The sequence below is a fragment of the Euleptes europaea genome, chromosome 16 (assembly GCF_029931775.1).
Source record: "Euleptes europaea isolate rEulEur1 chromosome 16, rEulEur1.hap1, whole genome shotgun sequence".
Classification (NCBI taxonomy): Eukaryota; Metazoa; Chordata; class Lepidosauria; order Squamata; family Sphaerodactylidae; genus Euleptes; species Euleptes europaea.
The window spans coordinates 19,659,604-19,668,965 of record NC_079327.1 but is presented as its reverse complement, the minus strand read 5'-3'; the positions used below and the strand labels follow the sequence as shown (position 1 = coordinate 19,668,965).

At 52.3% G+C, this 9,362-nt stretch overlaps 1 protein-coding gene across 1 annotated transcript; it reads right to left on the bottom strand.

The window, feature by feature from the left end:
• Nucleotides 1-1,716: 1,716 nt before the first annotated feature.
• Nucleotides 1,717-7,941, bottom strand: SPRY2 (sprouty RTK signaling antagonist 2). The gene is made up of 2 exons (XM_056862094.1): nt 7,887-7,941; nt 1,717-2,744 (listed from the first exon to the last, which is right to left on the bottom strand). The coding sequence occupies exon 2, from the start codon at nt 2,691-2,693 to the stop codon at nt 1,752-1,754; it is 942 nt and encodes a 313-aa protein (XP_056718072.1). The 5' UTR covers nt 2,694-2,744; nt 7,887-7,941; the 3' UTR covers nt 1,717-1,751.
• Nucleotides 7,942-9,362: the final 1,421 nt, after the last annotated feature.

The following is a 9,362-nucleotide window of genomic DNA, read 5'->3' as shown; positions in this document are numbered from 1 at the left end:
CAAACCAGCAAAGCAATTTTCTTTTGGCCTGCCAAAGGCTCCCCATAAACTGATTGCTAACTCCCTGTGGCAAATTCTTCCAGTTATAAATTCTGCATTAACTGTTTCATCTGATTAACTGCCTCTTCACCTTGAAGTTTGAGCACTTTTCACAAACCAGACACTTCAGAAGCAAATTACACAGGCCAGAATTAGATATTACCATGTAGACACATGCCTGCCGCTTAAACCAACAGCTGCGTGGCTAGTTTGGATCTCCTGTGTCAAGCCTAGTACAATTTATCCGTGTCCTGATATTAAGCATCTCCTTATCCCTGCTCTACATCAGCAGGTAAACACAACATTGTGGTATTAGGATACAAGTAAATTGTAGATGGGAGAAAAACTTAAAAGACACATGACTGCTGTTTTTTCATGGCAGCCATGTGTATGTCATAACACCCACTTCTGGTCATGGCTAGAGCGGTGTAGTGGTTAAGAGCAGTGGATTCTCATCTGGAGAACTGGGTTTGATTCCCCACTCCTTTGCATGAAACCTGCTGGGTGACCTTGGGCTAGTCACAGTTCTCTTAGAGCTCTCTCAACCTCACCTACCTCACAAGGTGTCTGTTGTGGGAAGAGGAAGGGAAGGAGATTGTAAGCCAATTTGATTCTCCTTAAAAAGGGTAGAGAAAACTGGCATATAAAAAACCAACTCTTCTCCTCTACTATTACATGCTCACCCGTTCATGACATGTCATTTTATGTGGACTCTTCCCCCTTTTCTGTGTTAGCTGTCCTTTCTCCTACTATGCCTGCATCTTTTTATAAACCGATAAATATATGTAAAGATACCCATAATTTGATTTAAAAAACACTTGCAAATAACTTTAGTTACATATGAGACTTTTCCACTCAGAGAACCAGAGGGGAGGGGGAAAAAATGACAAGCAGCCCAGTTTAATTTCAAACGTTAATATATTTTCTATTTTATAGGGAACATATGAATCTTTCACCCCTTATTTGCAGCAACTGTGGCATCCTCATAAAAAGGGATGAAATTTGTAAGATGCCTCATAAAATAAATATTTTTTTTATAAAATAATAAAACTTCAAATAAATATTCTTTACACTAAACAATATGTTGAAAAAAATTAGAAAATAAAGACTGGATTTTACTGTAACTGTACAATATACATGAAGTCCAGGGTGGGGGGTGGGAATCAGAGTCTTGCAATTGAAGTGTTTCCGTAAGGCAAAATACAATCTAAAAAACATACTGATTGATTCACATTCTTCTGAATGTACAACATATTAGTATAATATTTTGTGACCTGTGCCATATTTTCTATGACACTTGGTTGTTTTTTCACAGTTGAAAATATCCTATATACAAAAATATAGCGCATCTCTGGCAGAAAATAATCGGGACCGGGGTGAAGTAGTGTTTCTAATTTACAAATGTACTATTCATTTTTAAAAAAACAACACACACAACAGATTGCCCTAGGAGTGTCTGAGTTGCGTTAGCTTATGCAATATTCGGGTCCCCACGGAGCGTACCCCCCATTGTGACCTCCATTAGGTGGGTTCTAACAAGCATATCCATTAAGCTGGCCCATGCAAACACACACAGAAAAGCAGGTCACTGCAAACCTCAACGTATCCCCCTTGCCCCCCGCCCCACCATCTTAACAGTGCCGTTTACTCGACTGCATAGGGTGTTAAAGAAATAATCCTTATTACGTTTTAGCGACTCCAGATTAGTGATGCTATGTCGGCTTGTCAAAGTTCCTGGGCGGGACGTTGGGCACCTTGCAGCAAACGGTGTTGGAGTGCTTGCAGCGACACCCGGGCCTGTTGACCCGGTCGTAGCACCCCTGGCACAACTTAAGGCAACCCTTGGCGGGCAGGTAACACCACAAGCAAGGCAGGACGAGGGAGACGAGCCCCATGGCGGACCACCGAGTGCAGCAGCGGGACTGGCTGCAAGAGCAGGGGTTGTCGGCGCAGTTGTCCTCGTCGTCGTTGGAGCAGTGGTAGAAAAGCCCTTTCACGCAGCAGACGCAAGTCCCGTAGTCGACCACGTTCTGGGCCGAGCAAAGACACTGCTTGTCACAGATCCAGCAGGAGGGAAGGGTTCGCGGATAAGTGCACTCTTTACACTTACATTTCCCACAGTCCTCGCACCGGTAGGCGTGCAGGTTCAAATCTTCTTTGCTAGGGGGCTTCAGCTCAGTCGGCTTCAGCTCCGACTTGGGTTGCACTCGAATTATCCCGTCGACAACAATCCCCAGCGAGGACCCCAGAAGTCTTTGTTCCGACGAGTTACTGCTTGTACTGGTCCTCGTGCTGCCCCGCGAGCCAGAACTCACTGTGCTAATCGAACGGGACAGCGGTACCCGGGAAGACGTGTGGACCTGGGGATGCTGGACCCTGTTAAGATGACGCTGTTCAGTCAATCCATGCGGCCTTTCGTTTTTGTGCTGGGCCGGTGGACGGGGAGCCACCTTCACCCCTGGCCGTGGAGCCACCGTAGGCGGCTCTGTGTACTCGTTCGTATTCCGGATAGCCTTGATCTGGTCCAAGGACAAGACGTGGACTTGTTGTGCCAAAACATCCCGCAGATCGGATTCTCCATACTGCCTCCCGCTGTCATGCTGACCCTGTAGCAAGGGCTGTGACCCGCCGCCATTCTGAGCTCTTGTCTCCATCAGTACCCTGAAGAGTAGTCACTCCAGGAAGCTTAGAACACATCTGAAATCCTACAGCAAAAAAGAAGAAGAGAGGATTAGTATTTACAGCTCTTTCCAACTGCGTACAACATCTCCCGTATAATGCGGCCCCTAACATTACTCGTATCACAACACCTAGCGACCAGAGAGCAAGTTACAGAAGGAAGTTGTGGAGCTAGCTACCAAAGCATGTGGTTCAGAAACAGATGGTCACTATTAAGGGAGTGGGACCCTTATTCATGAACGTGATAGCACCTATTGAAAGAATGGAGTTTCCTTATGGATACCCAGTGTTCCCTAGGGTTCCAGAGCCGACATATAGTGGTATTTCTGAAGACAAAGGATTACATCCAGCCTGCTTTTTTGCTCAGTCTCCTCCTTACCAGAGTTTCCATCCCAGATGGGTTTTGTCCATGCAAGTCCCACGATCTCTAGCATAGCCTTTTTGGGGTGATCAGAGGGGATCCTTCCTCCTAGAGAAAAAGCTGGCTGGACCCAACCCCAGACCAGGATTTCCTATATGCTATACAGTAAAATGCTCTATTTTCCAGGCGCATTATATGAATCTACAAGCAACTCCACCCCCTTCCATATTTCTTCACATCCAAATGGAGACACCCACAGGAAGTGCCTTGATAGTTATCTCAGAGCCATTCACACATTATGCGGCGCCCATCTCGGCCTGGTGCGGAGCATTCGCTCAGCAGGGAACTACAACCTCAGCTCCCTAAAACATTCCTAGAAAATATGTGCATTTCCAAACATCTGCTTCTTGCATTCACACATCCATTTTAAAGGTTCTACTTATAAATGTCCTCCAAGAAAAGACTGTGCCTCCTATTTGCGGTTGTAGAAATGGGTAGGTGTTTTAAACCCACCTAGACTACAGATGTGGGCACGTGCGCAGTGAATTCCCAGACACTTCCACAGAGAAGCTAGCTGTAATCAGTTAACTGGAGCCAACTCCCAAGTACGCATAAAACTGTTGCCTTAGCCATGAACAGCAGCTTTCCCTTCACATAGCTCTGCTGCAAACAGATGCTAAGTAACTGAGCTGCAAACCTGGAAGTCCCGGGTTCATCTCTCGCCACTCCCTTGGGCAAAACACTCTCTTAGCATCTGCAAAACCAAGGAACGTTACCCTGGTTCACCTTACAGCATTGCCTTTACAATTATAATGTAAGGACTACAGCGAACGGTACAAAGGCTAGTATTTCAAGTCTGCAAGCAAACCAGGGAATCCAAGGGCAGAAGCCAACCCTATCACTCTCCTCTTTGCACAATAAGCTTAGAAGGAGGAAAACCTGCCATTGAGTGGCAACCAGCTCATGGTGACCCCATCCCCAGGGTGGTCCAGGCAAGGAATGAAGAATGGTTTTTATAAGCCGACTTTCTCTACCGCTTAAGGAAGACTCAAATCGGCTTACAGTCACCTTCCCTTCCCCTCCCCACAACAGACACCCTGTGGGGTAGGTGGGGCTGAGAGAGCTGTGACTAGCCCAAGGTCACCCAGGCGACTGCATGTGTAGTAGTGGGGAAACCAACCCAGTTCAGCTCATTAACATCCACCGCTCACGTGGAGGAGCGGAGAATCCAACCTGGTTCTCCGGACCAGAGTCCACCGCTCCAAACCACCACCCTTAACCACTACACCACGCTGGCGGCTGCCACTGCTATTAAATGACAAGCCGAAAGTTCGCCTGAAACGTCCCATTGAGGCCTGAGTAGTCAAAAGTTTAAGGACGGCATCTGTCTCTGGAGCTTTTCTGTCTGTGTACCGCTCTGCCACTCAAAGTTATCAGTACCTGGGTGCTAATCACCACAAGGCTTTTTATTGCACATTCCACATGCCCTGAGATAATCCACTCACTTCCTGGACCTGCCCAGAAAAAGTGGTTTAGGCTTCCGAGGAGCAAACATCCTGCAGGGCTTCGACAAACTGCATGACAACACCGTTCACCTTAATGCTTCCTGTACTCTGTTACGGCGCAGGGGAACTGAACTTGGCCAATACCTAATCCGGAAAACAGACACTGGGAAACGGGAGCAGAATCCGGATTGTAAAGCCTATCCCGGTTGCAGTTCAATCCCGAATGAGGACCTGACAGCATTTCAATCTAATGCGGCAATCCTAGGCAAGCTTACTCAGAAGTAAACCACCGAAGTCAGCAGAACTTTCTTTTAGAGTAAACACGTATCGAATCGAGCTGCCTGTCTCTCCCTTTCGAGTAAACACACATCAGAATGGACTCTCAAACGCACTGACCGGAAAGTCAGACCTGCGGAACTCCATGGGACTTGACTTCCGAGTATATTCGAGATTCTGACTTGGATTGCAGGAGACATAACCAAACGATCTTCCCTAGTTATGGACTGAAAATCATGTTTCTGTCCTCAAAGAGGCTACACAACAAGGCGACACTCTTTTATGGCTCCGGAGAGAATAACGCCGCAGTCCTTTGCAGGCTTGCTTGGAAACAACTGAACTGGGGAGGGGGGGGGATACTTTACTAAGCGACCACAGATCGGACTGGGCTGCAATACTGTCCAAACCTTAAAACCAGGTCCTTGTCTCGCAATCCTCCAAAAAAGCAATGCAAAAGTAGGAATCCACTCCCCCTTTCTTATTCCAGCCTTGCATGCGCAAAGAGAATCAGCCTAGCAGGTGGGGGCGGGGGGAGAGAATCCAAGAAACCTGCTCCTTTTCTCCAAGCCAGCTTGTAAAACGGTTCAAAGGAAAGCCCCCCCAGGGGAAAGTCAGACAACCTGGAGACGGGAAAGACGCCTTCCTTTCCCCTCCCAGCGGGGAGAGGAGAATGGACGCTTTCCCACATGGAGTTATGTAAAGCGACCTACACCTCGGCTCCATTTAAAGCACCTTCCGGGCAGGTAAGCCCGAGCCAATCGATGCCTTCCCTGGCTTCTCCCCTCCCCCCCTCAAACTTCAAGAAGTCACTGCTTGCAAGGAGAGTTCCCTCTCTCCCCACCCCCCAGCCAAGGGTGCGCTCCCTCGACATCTTGGCCATTTATTCATGGAAGGTAATTCACAGCGGGTAGCCGTGTTAGTCTGTCTGCAGTAGTAGACAACAGCAAGAGTCCAGTAGCACCTGAAAGACTACCAAAAATATTTTCTGGCAGGGTATGAGCTTTTATGAGCCACAGCTCCCTTCTTCAGATAGTGAAGAAGTGAGCTGTGGCTCTCGAAAGCTCATACCCTGCCAGAAAATATTTTGGTTGGTCTTTAAGGTGCTACTGGACTCTTGCTCTTGTCTATTCACGGAAGGGTTTGCCTCGGATTTGCCACTCTCTAGATGCACGTTTTCTCCAAACTCTGCCTGGGGGCTTATTGTTGAGTTTCGAGAATATGGATGGGGGGGGGGGAAGTGCATCTAGAGTGGCCAATCCAAGGCCAAACCTCCCATGCACAAATGGCACTTGTCTAATTTGTGTAAATTCCAAGCCAATCCGAATCTCATGAATTACAAAGTAGCACTTTCGACTTTCTTTCCTTCCTCCCCCCCCCCACTTTTCCCTTTTTGCATAACAAACAGCCCCCGGACCGTTGCTGCTTAAGGAACTGGTCCCCCACCTCGACAGGATCAGCTCCAGGCTGGGGAGGGGTCGGGGGGGGGAGAGCAACTTTGCCTCTCGGCCCTCCCCAGCTCAGCCCCCCCCCCCCAAAAAAAAAGCACACACACACCCCTGCAGTGAAACCTTGATCCTCCTGGCTGTCTTATCTCTCCGGACGGAAGCGCTCGCGCCGCCACCGACTTTGCAAACGCCCAAGTCACGCAGCCCGATAAATAGATCAATGCATTAAGGAGGGGGAGGGTCCTTTCGATCTGCGGGGATCTGCCCCGGGGCTACACGCCCAGCTTTCCTTGCACGGTTCAACCAAAAGGCAAGGGGAAACTGCCGGCTGTGGAGCTCAAGAGTCTTCTCTCCAAGGCCTTTCAAGCCCCCCCCCCCCGACATCGCCCCCCCTTTCTTTGAACTGCCCCCCCCTCCATTCAGAACAGGGCGATCTGGAGCGATTTCGCAGAGACTGGGGAGGGGCAAAGCCCAGCCCGCATTTCCCTTGCAAGAATAAAAAAAGTCACTTCCGAAGTTCAAAAAGAAACATTGCGTCCGCGTCTTTGGGTGGGGGGGGGATGTGTCAAAAGCACGCTCCCCGCACCATGCGAGGAATCCAGCACACCGCCCCTGTTTCTCTTCTCTCTCTCCCCCCCCCCCCCACCGGGCAAGTCAACCGCATTCACACGAGGCGTTCGCTCGCTTCCGAATTGCACCGAGGCGGCATTCCGACCTGCACGCGTTTGCAAAGGAGGGCGGCGAAATCCCAGCTCGCCGCTGCAGGGAATCCGGACTTTCTCAGCGAGTCGTGCCTATTTCTCCATGGGAGTTGTTGCCAAGCTGCCGCTCGATCGAGGCCCCTTTCCCCCCATCCGGATCCCCAAAACTCAACAAGAAGCCCCCCGTGCAGAGTTTCGAGAATCCAGATGGGGGGAAACGGGCATCTGGAGAGCCGCAACCCCCAAGCAAAACCTCCCCTGCATAACCTCTCCCCGGGCCAGATTTGACAGGCTCGAAGCGGGAGGGGCTCCCCCCACCCCCGCCCGTCCCGGGCCTCGGGAACACGCTTCCGAAGGGCAGGGCTGCACGTCTGCACGCGCCCCGGCCGGGCAGAGAGCCTTCCGCGGGCGTCGCTGCAACCCGGGGGGGGGAGATTTCCGTCCTTTCCAGCCCCCCCGCCCGCCCCGATGGCACGGAGCGAAGGGGGGCTCGATAATCCCCCCCAGCCGGAAAGGCTCGCTTCCCACCCGGGGAAAATCGTGACCTCCTGCAATGCACTAGCCCCGGCTCTTCCCTCCCCCCATCGGTGCTAAACACAACCCCCCCCGGGGGGAGGACTCCCACAGGGGTCGGCCTGAAATTTGCACCCCCCCAAAAAAAGAAAAAAATATTGTTTTGCAGAGGAGGAAAGGAGGGCGCCTCTCCCCGTGGAATTTGCTTTGCACCAACTCGTTGTCGTCCCCCCCCCCCCAGGGACTTTCTCCTTTCTGCAATAGGGCAAGTAAATCCACCCCGAGCCCATAAGCAAAGAGAGAGAGGGAGAACACGAACAGAAACGGGTCTTCCGTCTCCCCCCCCCCCAAAAAAAGAAGAACTCACTTCAGTCCGGGTTGCAAGCAAAGAATCATTGAAACTCGCCAGGAAAATCCACAGCAACTTGTCCTCCAGGCATCAATGGCAAAACCAAGACGGAGCAGGAAAACTTTGAAAAGTCCCCCCCCTTTTTTTTTCTTCTTCCAGGCGGGGGGTGAGGCTGGTCCCCCCCCCTTCTTCTTCGAGATTGAATTTCCTGAATTTCTCTCTCTCTCCCCCCCCCCTCAATGAACGAGAGGCCGATTCGTCAATCCCGGATCACTTTCTCTGAATGGGTCGCGCAGGGGGGGGAGGCAGGGGGGAGCCCCGGGCCGCGACATCCGAGGGGCGCTCGCAGGAACCGAGCTCGGGAAAACGACGCCAGGCCCCCGTCCGTCCCGTCCCCCCCCCGGGGTCCTCCTCGCTTCGGCGCCCCCGGTGCCGATCGGCTGCGAGCCGGGGTGGGTTTTCCTTTTCGGGGGTGGGGGTCGGGGAAAAACAGATCCCCTCCTCTCGCCGGGCTTCCTCGGGAGGAGAGGGTGGCGGGGGCGCGTCGGGTCCTCCGAAGGCGGCTCCGGCGGCTTGCAAGCGAGGGAGTGGGGCGAGGGGGGGGAGAAAAGGAGGCTGGGGGCGGCGGCTGGCAGAGAAGCGCGATCTGCGGGGCTGGACGGGAGGGAGCGGGGAGATCCGTGCTCGCGGAGGGCCGGCGTTTTTCTGCTCCCTCTCCTCCGGCTGCCCTCCCCTTCTTTCTCTCTCTCTCCCCCCCCCTCTTTTTTTTTCTTCCTCCTCCTCCTCCTCCTCCCCCCTTCTTCTCCTTCTTTCCGGAGGGGGCCGGGTGATCTCCTCCGCGAAAGCCGCCGTCAATGGCGTCATGGGGATCCGAGGAGGGAACAGAGCAGCTGTTGTCCCAGAGGATATATCGCATCCGGTCGCCGCTCATTGGCTCCCCCGCCCCGGCCGCCCTCGCCTGGCCAGCGCGCCGCAGCGGCGGGCGTGCGGGGTGGGGTGCGGAAGGGCAGCACCGGCCCCGGGGGAGAGGGGGGGACACGACTCTTCGTCAACGCAACGGGTTGCTTTTGCAATGGGGGGGGTGGGACTCTTCATGCAACAGCTTGCTTTTGCAATTGGGGGGGGGACTCTTCGTCAATGCAACGGGTTCCCTTTGCGATGGGGGCGATTTCATCAATGCAACAGCTTGCTTTTGCAATTGGGGGGGGGACTCTTCGTCAGTGCAACAGCTTGCTTTTGCAATTGGGGAGGCTCTTCCTCAATGCAACGGCTTGCTTTTGCAGTGTGTGTGGGGGGGAAACTCTTCATGCAACAGCTTGCTTTTGCAATTGGGGGGACTCTTCGTCAATGCAACAGGCTGCTTTTGCAGTGGGGGGAACTCTTCATGCAACAGCTTGCTTTTGCAATTGGGGGGACTCTTCGTCAATGCAACGGGTTGCCTTTGCAATGGGGGGAACTCTTCATGCAACGGCTTGCTTTTGCAATGGGGGGCGT